The sequence below is a fragment of the Eptatretus burgeri genome, chromosome 7 (assembly GCF_056783735.1).
Source record: "Eptatretus burgeri isolate ZD-2024b chromosome 7, Ebu_testis_v1, whole genome shotgun sequence".
Classification (NCBI taxonomy): Eukaryota; Metazoa; Chordata; class Myxini; order Myxiniformes; family Myxinidae; genus Eptatretus; species Eptatretus burgeri.
Genome location: NC_140967.1, coordinates 54,498,517 through 54,513,516, shown reverse-complemented (window position 1 = coordinate 54,513,516; position 15,000 = coordinate 54,498,517). Strand labels below are relative to the sequence as shown.

At 43.8% G+C, this 15,000-nt stretch overlaps 1 protein-coding gene across 4 annotated transcripts in view; it reads right to left on the bottom strand.

Annotated features, from left to right (window-relative positions):
* LOC147023288 (uncharacterized) overlaps window positions 1-15,000 on the bottom strand; it is a 139,862-nt gene that overhangs the window by 36,274 nt on the left and 88,588 nt on the right. For all 4 annotated transcript variants that reach the window (XR_015060125.1, XR_015060124.1, XM_085888539.1 and 1 more), the window contains one exon: window positions 9,915-9,974. Coding sequence is in view for 2 of the 4 variants with exons in the window: in XM_085888539.1 (XP_085744665.1) it covers window positions 9,915-9,974 (60 nt within the window). In the remaining 2 variants the exon portion in view is untranslated. The remainder of the gene's footprint in view (window positions 1-9,914; window positions 9,975-15,000) is intronic.

The following is a 15,000-nucleotide window of genomic DNA, read 5'->3' as shown; positions in this document are numbered from 1 at the left end:
CTGGCACATTCACAATGCAGATATTCAATGATTAGACAATTGGCACCAATTCAGGTGCACTTATACAAGGTGTTGTCAAGAATTGGCATTAGAAAATTAATATACCAGAGATACAATGACTAAACAGGGGAGGTTGGCACCAGAATCAGTGCACTTTGAAATAAGATACAGTAGGCTATGACCTGTGATCATCACATTAAACTATCAACAGCAAATACGCCCAGCCTGAAGATACCACAAGGTCCGCATTTAAAACAGTCAATTACACAGAGGTAAGGTTATCCACAAAGCACTAGATATGGGATATGCAAAGCACCAAACACAACATTTAACTGAAACATCAGAAGTACAAAGCAGCCGACCACGGCGGGTGCTGACCACAACCACACTGTAACCACAACCACACACGAATCACCAGCAGTCATACACACAATCTGAACTCCTCGTATAGTTTTTATACCACTGTACTCGCTGTCAGAAGAGCTGCAGGCGACGTGTCTCGGTGTGGAATCTTCTGAGGACCTTCTCCTTCCATTCATTCAGGCATTTACATGTGAGGTCTCTCTCGAAGGCCAGCTGTATCAGTTGTGCCTTGCGTGCATGGCGCATGGACCGTCGATGGTCAGTGAAGACATTCCTCAATGTTGAGAATGAGTTTTCACACATGGCAGTGGACGTACCAAATGTTAGTCCGATTCTCATAGCAGTCACTACACTTGGCATGGCTTCCAGCGTTTTGTGGTATGTTGAGAGGAGTTTTTGTGTTGTCCATCTCTCGTTTGGCTGCTTTTCTGTCTGTGAGAGAATAAACTGCTTTGCAACCACACACTCTGTTTCACTGATGGTTGACTTTGTTAATGTCATGATGTACTGGAGCAAGTGGGGATCCAAAAACGTGCCATTTTCGGGATTCAAGGCAGCGAGTGAACGGGCGAGTTGTGTGTTGCGCTCACTGAAGCGCCGAGCGATCTCGCCAAGCACAGTGTCAATTGCGCTGTAAAAAAAAAACCCTCTGCAGTTCCGTCTTGTCATTGTCGTTGTTTTGTCCTGTAGTCTCCAAAACTACAAACTGTTCCAAGTTCTTATGCATTGTGCATCTCCGTTTTGGTGGTGCAGGTGTAGAAGTGCGAGCATCGTTGGCCTTGTTCCACAGATCAGTGAACTCATCCTCAGAGCGGAGTTTCTTCACGCACTCTGTAGCACTCGCCACCAGTTCCAACCCCGTTAGCAAGTCCATGTCCTCTGCCTGCAAGAGTCTGTTAGGGCCATCTAACAACATCAGCAGTTTTTGTACAAAGATAGCAATGAACATGAAGGCAGGCCCAGAGACTTCCCGCAAAAGCCCAATTGCCTCCATCCTCATCACTGCACTGCAGGCGCGCTCTGCATCAATCTCCGACAGTAAGGATGTGATATCCTTAAAAGATCCTATGATCACAGACACGGTGGCTAAATGTCCCGTCCACCTTTGATCAAGAAGTCGTTTTAACCGCTCACCTTTATACTGTGCAGCAACAGTGGGTTTTCTGAAGAATTTGTACAGGCAACAACAAACCTCATGGAAATCAGTGACAGCTTTCTCTGCTGCCAGTGCGTGGATAACTACCAGATGGAGTTGGTGATTTAAGCAGTGCACATAGGGGATTTCTCTTTCTAATATCTCTTGCAACAACTTTTGCACCCCACCGTGCTTCAAGCCATTACCGAAGCCCCGTCGTACACCTGACTTAATATATTTGATGTGTCAAGTCCTGTTTTTGTCAGCTCTGCAATTATTAGGTTTGTCAATGTTTTTGCATCTCCAGCGTCGGCTGTAGCTATTGTGAGTAGACGCTCTGTTGCTTCATTTGATGCCGATACAAAGCGAATGATGATTGATATGTTCTCATATTCAGTGGGGTCCCTCGTCCCATCCACCTTGATGGTAAACCACGATGTGCCTACTTCTTCCACGATGGCATCCGTCACAACATTACTTAATGTGCAGATCAGTTCATTCTGCATTTTCGGCCTAGTATGGCTTGCGTTTCGTGGGATATGCTTTATTATTTCGGCTAGCTCGATGTCTTTTTTGAGTGTGTAGTTTAAAAGCGAGAGGAAGAGCCCACTGTGCCCGTCTGACATATCTTCAAAATTATCAAGGCTCACTCTAAAAGGTATCTGATTTTCGGCGAGAAATCCCACAACATCTATAAGAGCAGACACATAGTACCAGTTTCTATTTAGTTGTTCAGCATTGAGGAGTGTGGAAATTTCCTTACCACAATTGATGCACCTCTCATTCTCCTTCCACCTCAAAACACAAGTTCAATGTTCCTTTGAAGTTGCGTGTTTGTGAAAACCCCCTGCCTTTCTCAATGGCATGTTTCCAATTCCGGTAGCCTCGCACTGTGAAAGTAGAGTCCACTGGGCCACGTGTGGTGTTAACTTCCTACATGGATAGCAGAATGCTGCATCTGTCTGCACACTGTATTCCAGCCATTCATTAGTCTGGTACCACGAGGACACAAACGAGCGACTCTTGTTCTGAAACAGATGGCCAGGGTACCGCTGTAGAACAACTTGATTCGGTCTCTCACTTCCAAGATCATCGGGAAGCGGCTTGACAGTCACAACTGATCCCGAGGCCGCCGCCGAGCGTGGCAACTCGGCTGCCTGCACTGGGGCTCCAGCCGCAGGGCTGACATTGCTGGCTTGGCCAGGTTGGCCAGCTTCTGTCGGTATTTCATCGACATGATCGTCTCCTCCTCCTCCTCCTCCTCCTCCTCCTCCAACATGTCTTTCATCATCTTCTTTATTTTCGTCGGTTGCATTTTTCCCTTTTCTGAGCCATTTTCGTATATCCATCATCCACGTCTTTTTCTCCTGCTGCAAGCTCGCGGTCTGTGATTCGTCCCTCGTGACTTGTGTTACTAATCTCGCGACATTTGACGGTTGACGGTTTTATTTATTAAATGATGCATCCATCAAAAACAGGTTTTATCTGCATAATTTCAAATGTATGCACGATTGCAAACACACATTTTAAATTTTTATTATAAAATTACTTTTGTAAGATGGAGGGTTGACGGGTTGTGAAGGTCACGTGGTGCACGTCCACTTCATCTTTAATTATGTAAATTTATGTCTTTTCCTAAATCATATTATCATATAATGACTATATTACATTTATACCTAACTTACAACCAATCAGCTAACCTGCTCAATAGGGTCTCCATATCGAATGCGCTGATTGGCTATTCCTTAAAACGAAATGATCCATGATATATATATATATATTATATATATATATATATATATATATATATATATATATATATATATATATATATATATACATATATATATATATATACATATATATATATATATATATATATATATATATATATATATATATATATATATATATATATATATATATATATATATATATATATATAACCACCCACAACATCGACATTCGACATGAGGTCTTGGCTGCTGGTGTTGGTGCTTGCGTTATTATCTTTTATCTTGTGGTCTTGGACTGTATTGTCTTGCCAATTGCTTTTGGAGGTGCGCTGGGAAGCGCACACTTATCTCTTGACTGTTATTCGAAGAAGGATATTATTAAAGAACAGTTTATCCAAGAAGGCCTAATTATTCACCATGTTGAACATCTGGAATAAGGGTTTTGGTTCACACAGGTGAACTCTTAAACAGCAAGTTCACAGTGGGCGCTCGTCCTTAAACACTAAGTTGTTCACAGGGTGCAACAGGGCATAAATGGGTGGCGTACAAGTGGGGGCACCAGATGCGCCATGGGGGGGCATTGCACCCAAATGCCCACCCCCCCCCTAGCGACGGGCCTGGTCCCTTGGCTTAGTGGACCGTGGACGCCAATATTTCAACCACGTAGCGTAGGGTTATTCGTCTTTCGCCAAAATACCGAAGTAACTACGCGATTGGAATTACTGGCGAAGCCACACCCTCGACGGACTCTGTCGAACCGGGTCGTTTTACCGACCTCGGTCCGGTGTAACCAAGTGAAATTACCAAAGCCCGTCAGTCCAAATGTACAATTTACGGCACAAACGGCCTCCCTATTTCTCAAGCCCGCAGCATGCTGGGTCAATGATAGAAATGACAGGCAACGAGCTGGAACATTTAACACTTATTTATTTACAATAGGGAGGGAGACACAGAGCAGAGTTTTCACGACTAGGATGCAATGTACAATGATGGCAAAAGCACTTATACGATTCTACTTACAGACTGGGCACACACACACACACACACACACACACACACACACACACACACACACACACACACACACACACACACACACACACACACACACACACACACACACACACACACAAAACAAATGGACCCCACCGGGTCTTTATTCGGCCCTCCAGCCGAGGAGGATAGTTCAGCTGTGGGGACAGAGTTCGGCCGGGTACCTGGCTACGTTCGCACGGCTTGGCCGACCTGGTCTTGAGGGACTCGGGGGTCCGTGGAGAGGAAATCGGCCGCTCCAGCTACCAGCACGAACCACCTTGGTGGGACTTGAACCCACACCTTTGACTACGCACCAAGAACCAGGGACGAAGAGCTCCTGACAGCGCGATTCAGTCAGGCACCAGGACGAGGCGAGCGCATCAAAAACGACGACCGGGGAACAAGACGACGACAGACCGATCGCACCGACAATTATTCATTCCCTCCAGCCGGGTGGAGGGATTTTCCCTTGAGGTAAATCGCCCCTCATTGGACGGGGGGGGGGGCGTGTCGGGGGGTCTCGGTGGCCCGCCCCCCCGAAGAGACATTGTTGCTCTTTCGGGCGTTCTGGCTTCCCATTGGCTGGAGTGCGTCAGCGATGCTCGCTCTCCGCCCATTGGCCAGAGGAAACATTCCATCCCTTTTTTTTGGAGCGAAGTCCCGATCTGAGGCGATGGAAGCTCCGCCTACCTCTTCAGCCGAAAACACGTGGATAATGGCGTCGGTGGAGTGAGGTGACAGTGTTGTTGTAATGTAGATGTAAAAAGACCTGACTATAAAGCAACTCGCAGCACACACATTCAAAGTAACCCATTAGACATAGGGAGGGGTTCTAACTATCCACATTTACTTTACGAAATATCTGAACTATTGGGGGTCCTGGCTATTTGTGTGCGAAAGGCTTCCAAATCCATAACAATATATAAATCCTTGTTCTAGGGTTAATATTAAGGAAGGTATTAGTATTGTAAAACTGTGAAAATGGTCGATTTTTTGGGGGCCTTTGTTTCACATGGAGTTGGATGTGAAGGCTTGTGACCCAAATTCAGGTGTTTAATGTCTCAAACTGCAAGAAGAAAAAGAGCAATCAGAGATTGCAGAACCTCACCAGGACTGCTTTTGTGTGGTGTATTTTGGGTGGCATTTGTGTACTGGTGTTACATAATTATTAAGAGACAATTATAACTGCCAATATATAACCGCTGGCAGTGATGACCGGGTACCAAGACATCATGCTTTGATACAACCCTGCTTTGATCGGACACCTGACCCTGACCCATGACATATTTTATATTATTCAATTGAATTTAGAATGGGATTAAAATAAATTCAATTCAAATCAAATGGATGCCCAAATTGGTACAGTCCTGCATTGGAATAATCAGAAGGAACCCAAACAAGTAAAAAGCAAAAATGAAATCAGGAGGAACCTGGATAGGATTCACATTTCAGCTGCTACTTCTCTACCCTCCAACCCAGCCAGGCACAGCCAAGTGAGCCTTATTTAAAAAAAATTAATAAAATAAAATAAAATAAAAAGAACCCATATCAAAAAATTAAATAACCGGTTGCGAGACGATACGTCCGATGAAGTTGAAATTTAAACATTTATTCCCCATCGCCACTGGATCATAAATTTGAATTTTCACGTCAATTGATTTAACGATTCAAGAGAAAACATTATTATCTTGCCAAAACGAAGTTTTTGCAATATATGTTAGTCAGCTTTTATGTTTTTTTTTTTGTTGTTTGTTTGTCTGTAATCACGTATAAAAAATTCTGCAGAGCACAATTATCATTGGAAATTTTTGTAACTTCACATATCAGAGGCCTATAGAGGTCCCTTTCAGTGCACAAAATTTTGAAGGTCAAGGTCAAAGGTCAATGTCACTTTGTCGCAAATCAGGGGAGTCGACGAAACCCTTATTTTTTTTAGTAATTTTAATCGGATCGTCTTCAAACTTCATGGGAATATAGTTCATGGTCTGGCGCTCAGCTGATTAATTTTTGGTGGCGAATGGCCTTGACCTTCATATGTTTTTTTTTTTTTTGTCTGTAATCACGTATAAATCACTCTGCAGAGCACAGTTATCATTGGAAATTTTTGTAACTTCACATATCAGAGGCCTATAGAGGTCCCTTTCAGCGCATAAAATTTTGAAGGTCAAGGTCACTTTGTCGCAAATCAGGGGAGTCGACAAAACCCTTATTTTTTGAGTAATTTTAATCTAATCGTCTCCAAACTTTATGGGAATGTAGTATATGGTCTGGCACTCAGCTGATTAATTTTTGGTGGCGATTGGCCTTGACCTTCATGGTTAGTGCCTGAGGTCAAACATATTTGACCCCAAGGTCAAATTTTCAAGTTTTAGGAACCATATCGTGTAGTACCTCAAATTGAACACCTCGATGAGTGCTTTCTAGATATGTCAAGCTTGAGAGATTATGACGTCATTTGGTGACGTTATGAGGCAAACACATATTTTTCATGGTTACTCTGTAGAACGATTCTCATCGGAATCTCGTAGGCAGATATTCCTCAAGGAGTCGCTCCTGGTGGATAGCAGCTCTGTTTACCTCAGTGTGACCTTAAAGAAGTCACACGTGGTCACCTTTTGGCAAGATACGGGTCACCCTGCGGGTGACATTGGTTTAATAAATATTTTTCTTCAGTCCAATATGGCTGCCAAACAAATGTGACCAATAAACTATTCCTTAACAAACGTGTACACACATGCCTTGGGAAACATTTGTGTGAAGTTTCCCCTCGATCTGCACAGTCGTTCTGGAGATGAAGATTTTTTATAGGTGTATTGTTTTTTTTTAAATATATACACAAAATGAAGGCTCATATGAGGGCTAACACACAGATATTTGTATCTGAGGAGCAGGAGGAGCAGCAGACAGACGGGATGGGAGAGAAGGAGCAGATTGGGACCATTCTCTGTGCAGAGCATTGGTGCTGCTGAAGCAGTCTCCATGGCGATTGGGCACAATCCTGGACGGGTCTCCCCTCCGACACAGAAAACCAGCATGCTGGCAATAATTTTGCCGAGCTCGGAAGGATGACAGGCCAAGTTAACCCCACCTGGTATTATTTCAACAGCTGAGCGGGATTTGAACTCGGGACCATAGGATCCAAAGCCAACCACCCTAACCAGAAAGCCAACACCAGGCATATGAGAGTGAAGCAGAAAGCAGTGGGAAATAGACGTGAGATTTGTGGAAGGGAGTGGGATGGGGTGGAGTACACGGGGTAAACAAGATGGACACTACAGGGACTTTCAGGAAGGAAAGCAGAGAATTTGAAGAAGGTGTGTTTGGGGTGGATTAACGGAGATAGAAAAGATCATGGTTTTGGCAGGGGGAAGATAATAGATGGTGATGTAGAGCTGTTTTGAAGACCTGGAAGGAAGAGTGGGATTGAAGAGTGTGTGGGAGTTTGTCCAAAGGCAAGAAAAAAGAGGAATGAAAGAACAAAGGTGAGCAATGATTCTTGATTTTGGTAGTTTTACCAGAAGGGGGTTGTTGGCAGACCTTGAGCTCCGTGGGGAAATTTGGGTGGGACAGATGTCAGACAGAGCAAGGGTGGTGAAGCCAGAGAGGAGATGGTGGAAGACAGAAAGACCACCAACCTGCCTATCTTGAGAGAGTGAGAGACCCAAAGACTCAGACTAATCGTGGGAGATACCAGTTTTAGGGTAAATTCAATAAGGCTGCCAAACCATGTGACCTCTGACATCATATGTGTGAACCTTTTGTTCCTCATGGATAGGCGGTCAAACCTGTAAAGTTTCGCTTCAATCTGTTTCGTCACTCCAGAGAAGATTTTTTTTTTAATTCTTTCAACAATATGGCTGCCAAATCATGTGACTGATGACGTCATGAATTTTTTTTTTTGTGGATCATTTTATCCCGAGATGACCCTCAAAAATTTTCATACGGATCGAATGTAGCATTCTGCATATATAATTGTGATGTCGTGACGACAGCACCTATGATGTCATTTAAAAAAAAATCACGCTTATTCCCCATGAGGAGCACTTGCCACGTGATAAGTTTCAATTTTTTCCTTGGCGCAGGTTGACATAGGGAGGTCCAATTTTTTTCCTGTTTTTCCAACATGGCTGCCACACTACGTGACCTATGACATCATAATCATCATTAAAACATTCTTCATGAGTACTTGCACCAATGATGAAAATTTCATCTCAATCCAACAAGCGGTTGCGGAGAAAAACACGAAAGTTCTGTGCGGACAAACAAACAAACAAACCTAAATGCAATACCCTCTCCTTCGGCAAGTGTAATAACTTCCGTAACACCGAACATTTTTAAATATAAATTTCAGTGAACAAAGCCAATTAAATGTACTTTTTTGTGAACTTCACAATCATGCAATTAACATATTAATTTGTGATATTAATTACATTAATTCATAAATCAACTGTATGATATCAAAAAGAAAAGCATCTCGGATCCAAAACTTTGTTCACAGATGTTGTACTGAAGGAAGAAAGCCCATCTCGACTAATTAAATGATGTATAATTAGTATGTGATGATGTAAGAGCTTGAAAACCATAAATTCTTTCAGTACAAATGGGATTTTTCATAACATCTGAACCCATAATGTGGGACTCAAAATGAAGCTCTTAAGTCCCACCTCATAAAACCTTACATCACTTTAAAAGTGATAGTCCTTATAAAAGTCGTGACACAGTCAGTGGCACGTTTTTAAGCCTTTATCTGACTTGCCAAAAAGTAAGCCATTGAAACAACATGGAATATTGTTGTTTCATCAATTAAAAGATGAACTTCCGATTCAAATGATGTCGCAAACAAGATTACAATCTGCTGTAAATGGATGAGGTGTGTGTGTGTGTGTGTGTGTGTGTGTGTGTGTGTGTGTGTGTGTGTGTGTGTGTGTGTGTGTGTGTGTGTGTGTGTGTGTGTGTGTGATGCTTTTTGTGTCTATTATTTACGTACTATTGGAAAGTACCTTCTGACCCTTTCTCCCTCATCAATCCACGTCATAAATGCATCATTTTAATAAAACATCAATGAATAACATTTAAACTTTCTAAACTTCCATTCTCACGGCATATTTATGAAAAAAAGTGATTGTTATGGTGTTTTGAGAAGACAGATTGTACCACCTAATATGGTGTGTTCATCAGACGTGCCATTACCGGATGTGATTTTTTTTCATGACCGGCTGCAACCTTTCACTTTGTGGATCATTAAAAACATATGTACGAGTCATTCACTTATCACCAGATTCGATACAGACGAAGAAAAATAAATAAATTTCAACTTCTATAAGTATTAAAACAACAACTTGCTCACCTTCGAGTAAATTGATGTTTACCTTGACGATACTAAACTTCGAACGAAACATTTTCGAACTTCCTGCTATTGTGCAGAATTTTATTTATAGAGAGGTTGAAGGGGTGAATGTAATGAGGTTGAGGTAACGCTGTGAGGAATTGACATCTACGACTTTGCCAGAGCAGCAGGGTGAAAATGGAGAAACTATCAATGTGATTCCCCATCATTTAACTCGGTTGGTACAGTAGGTACCAGATAGGTAGGTGTGGAGGTGTGCACCATGTGTGAATGTGTTATTGGATTCATTCCATGTTACCTGATAATGAAGAAACGTGGAGACAGCCTTCCAAACATTACAAAAAACACTTTGGAAGTCCTGCAAGTCAAACACATATACATCATTAAATCAGGTGCATCATTAAATCAGGTACATCGTTAAATGAGGTAAATCAATAAATCAGGTACATCATTAAATCAGGTTCATCATTAAATGGATACGTCATTAAATGAGGTACATTACAAAATCAGGTACATCACGAAATGAGGTACATCATTAAATGAGGTACATCATTAAATCAGGTACATCATTAAATCGGGTACATCGTTAAATCAGGTACATCATTAAATCAGGTAAATCATTAAATCAGGTACGTCATTAAATGAGGTACATCATTGAATCAGGTACATCATTAAATCAGGTACATCGTTAAATCAGGTACATCGTTAAATCAGGTGCATCATTAAATGAGGTACATCGATAAATCAGGTACATCATTAAATGAGAAACATCGTTAAATCAGGTGCATCATTAAATGAGGTACATCGTTAAATCAGGTACATCATTAAATGAGGTACTTTGTTAAATCAGGTACATCATTAAATGAGGTACATCGTTAAATCAGGTACATCATTAAATGAGGTACATCGTTAAATCAGGTACATCATTAAATGAGGTACATCGTTAAATCAGGTACATCATTAAATGAGGTACATCGTTAAATCAGGTACATCGTGAAATGAGGTACGTCGTTAAATCAGGAACATCATTAAATGAGGTACATCATTCAATCAGGTACATCGTTAAATGAGGTACATCCTTAAATCAGGTGCATCATTAAATGAGGTACTTCGTTAAATCAGGTACATCATTAAATGAGGTACATCGATAAATCAGGTACATCATTAAATGAGGTACATCGTTAAATCAGGTGCATCATTAAATGAGGTACTTCGTTAAATCAGGTACATCGATAAATCAGGTACATCATTAAATGAGGTACATCGTTAAATCAGGTGCATCATTAAATGAGGTACATCGATAAATCAGGTACATCATTAAATGAGAAACATCGTTAAATCAGGTGCATCATTAAATGAGGTACATCGTTAAATCAGGTACATCATTAAATGAGGTACTTTGTTAAATCAGGTACATCATTAAATGAGGTACATCGTTAAATCAGGTACATCATTAAATGAGGTACATTGTTAAATCAGGTACATCATTAAATGAGGTACATCGTTAAATCAGGTACATCGTGAAATGAGGTACGTCGTTAAATCAGGAACATCATTAAATGAGGTACATCATTCAATCAGGTACATCGTTAAATCAGGTACATCATTAAATGAGGTACATCATTAAATGAGGGGCATCGTTAAATCAGGTACATCATTAAATGAGGTACATCGTTAAATCAGGTTCATCGTTAAATGAGGAACATCATTAAATGAGGGGCATCGTTAAATCAGGTACATCATTAAATGAGGCGCATCGTTAAATGAGGTACATCATTAAATGAGGCGCATCGTTAAATCAGGTACATCATTAAATGAGGTACATCGTTAAATGAGGTTCATCGTTAAATGAGGCACATCGTTAAATGAGGTTCATCGTTAAATGAGGAACATCATTAAATGAGGTGCATCGTTAAATGAGGAACATCATTAAATGAGGTGCATCGTTAAATGAGGAACATCGTTAAATGAGGTTCATCGTTAAATAATTATTCTTCACTCGGCGATTTCACCACACAGGGTGAGGGAACCGGTCAATGGGACAACAACAACACGACACGTTCTCTCCACCATGAGCTGCACAAACGGAATTTGGTTTCAGTTGATGCTTCAGACCAGCTGGAGCTTCTCAACGTAAACATCCACGTAATGACGTCAGGCGAGAATACTACGTAATTACGGCGAAACTCGTTCAAGCCCGGCAGCACCCATCCACGTTGGTGGAGTGGTCGACGAGGAGCCATGGATGACCCCCCGACCCTCCAGCGGGTTTCCACCTGAAAGCTTCAAAAGAGCGATGAATATTCTGTGGAGAAATCAAATCGGAACCCGAACACACTGGGTTCGTGACGTCGAGCTTTCACTTCCAAGCTCCGTGGACGAGCATCGGTGCACGAAACCCGCGTTCGTGGGATTAACGGGATTAACGGGAATTCCGATGGATTCCTGTCTTGTTAAAACTTACGTCGATGAGGAAGATTGTATTCAGAACTTGGAGCAGGATGATGGCAACCGCCAAAAGTAACGACACGACACAAAACGTCCGCATGACTCGCTCGGTTGTCCAACACTGAACGTTCTTTCAGAGAGCAGTATGACGTAACAATGCGAGGATCTTTTTTTCTTCCGTTTATCTTCTGCTTCTTCCTCCTCCTTTCCCTCTTCTTCTTCTTCTTCCATCTCCTATGCCTCTTCTTCTTCTTCTTTCTGAATTCGACATTGGTGATGTTTATTTAATAATAATATGGAATAGGCAAAGCCGAGAAGCGAACGTAGAATTCTTCTTACATTTGCTTCTGACTTTACATAAAACTTGTTCACAACTGTATACTTGCCAACTATACCGTGCTACATGTAAGCGCCGCACAGCTGATGATTTTGACACTAATAATAACAAAAACATTTTATAAATATCAAAGGATGTTGGATTGGTATCACTGGTGATGTTATTGGAATATCCCGCTTTCTTCTTATTAAACAAATACAATTACCAATTACGCCCACGCTATTGTGGAGGTTGTGGGGGGATGGAAATTGCAGAGGGGATTTGAGGCTGTGGTGGAGGTTGCAAGGGGGACAGAGGTTGCAAGGGGGACAGAGGTTGCAGGGGGGGCGGAAGTTGCAAGCGGGCGGAGGTTTCAGGGGGCGGACGTTGCAGGGGGCGGAGGTTGCAGGGGCGGAGGTTGCAGGGGGCGGAGGTTGCAGGGGCGGAGGTTGCAGGGGCGGAGGTTGCAGGGGGTGGAGGTTGCAGGGGTGCGGACGTTGCAGGGGGCGGACGTTTCAGGGGGGCGGAGGTTGCAGGGGGCGGAGGTTGCGAGGGGGTGGAGGTTTCAGGGGGCAGAGGTTGCAGGGGAGCGGAGGTTGCAGGGGGCTGAGTTTGCAGGGGGTTGAGGTTGCAGGGGGCGGGCGTTGCAGGGGAGGCAGAGGTTGCAGGGGGTGGAGGTTGCAGGGGGAAGAGGTTGCAGGGGGCGGAGGTTGCAGGGGGCAGGGCGGAGGTTGCAGGGGGGTAGGGCGGAGGTTACAGGGGGAAGGGCAGAGGTTGCAGGGGGGATGGAAATTGCAGAGGGGGTTGAGGCTGTGGTGGAGGTTGCAGGGGAGTGGAGGTTGCAGGGGGCGGAGGTTGCAGGGGGCAGGGCGGAGGTTGCTGCGGGGGGCGGAGGTTGCAGCGGGGGCGGAGGTTGCAGGGGGATGGAAATTGGAGAGGGGGTTGAGGCTGTGGTGGAGGTTGCAGGGGAGGGCGGAGGTTGCAGGGGAGGGCGGAGGTTGCAGGGAGGGTGGTTTGCATGGGGGCGGAGGTTTTGGTCCAAGTTTTTCACGAACTGGTTGGCCAGGCCTGACATTCGACTAAGTACAATAGTTGGTGCAAGAATTTGTCATTTGTTTGTGGTGCCGGTGATAGCTCGCCGACTCTTCATGAAGGACACCGTAGGATATTGAACATCCACCAACGAACACTGGTAGACAGGACATCCAGTTTAATGTCCATCAAAGAGACGGCACATACCTTGATGAATCACCCTGCCACCTGTGAAACACCAGGATGGCAGTTAATAGCTGGGTCGAGATTCGAACCCAGGCAAGACAGCTTGGAAGTGTGTGGGTACCTCTTGTCTGGGCCATCCTGCCAGCTTTTTTTTTTTTTTTTTTTTTTTTTTTTTTGTATACCTTGGTCGAGGCTCGTATGAGAGCTAACACACAACTCACAGCAATGAGGCATGAGACAAGAGGGGCGGGAGTGGAAGGGACAAAACATTGGGGAACAGACACAGGTGAAATGTGGAAGGGAGAGGGATGGGGATGGGACGGGGAACATGGCGAGGGGAAGATGGACATTAAAGGGACTTTCAGGAAGGAAAGCAGGAGAATTGAAGGAAGTGGGCTTGGGTGGATTATCGGGGGTAGAAAAGATCGAGGATTTGGATGGGATAAGATAAGAGGTGGTGGTGAACAGCTGTTTTGAAAGCCTGGAGGGAAGAATGGGAAAGAATAGAGTGAGGAAGTTTATTCCAAAGGCGGGAAAAAAGAGGAATGAAAGAGTGAAGATGAGCAGTGATTCGTGATTTTGGTAGTTTTACCAGAAGGGGGTTGTTGGCGGACCTTGAGCGCCCTGTGGAAATGTGGTGGGGACAAATCGCAGAGAGAGCAGGGGGGCAAGGCTGGAGAGGAGTCGGTAGAAGACAGAAAGACCACCGACCAACCTGCGGTGATTGAGTGAGAGGCCCAAAGACTCAGCTTCATTGCGGGAGATGCCAATGATCTTAAAAGCCCTGGTTTCGACAGCGTGAAGTCGAGAAAGGTGGGAGGCAGGAGCACCAGCCCAGAGGGAGAGCAGTACTCCATCAGGCTACGGACAAAAGCTTTGTAAGTGGTCAGGAGCTCAAGAGGGCCGAGGAAGGACTTTGCACGACGGAGGATTCCCAGTCGGCGACTGGCTTTTGAGGCAAGGTTGGAAATGTGACTTTCCCAGGAAAGGTCATGGCAGATAGTGAGACCCAGAAGCTTGAAAGAAAAGACTTCTTCCAGAGGATTGTTGAGAAAGTGGATGGGGGGTTTTGTAAACGGTCCTTTCGAAGAGACATAGTGAGAGTGTGAGATTTGTCTGGATTGAAAGACATGTTCCACGTGTTGGACCAGTTTGTGATTTTATCCAGATCTGCAGTGAGCGAAGAAGCTGCTGCTTGCCGGTCTGAGGGATGACAGATGGTACGGCAGAGGGTGGAGTCATCGGCAAAGAGAAATAGAGGATTTTCCAGAGAGTCCGAGAGATCATTGATGAAAACCAGAAAAAGAACAGGGCCCAGAACGCTACCTTGAGGAACTCCAGCCTGCACAGGAAGAGGGGATGAAAGAACTCCATTTAGGGCCACACGTTGACTGCGACAGGA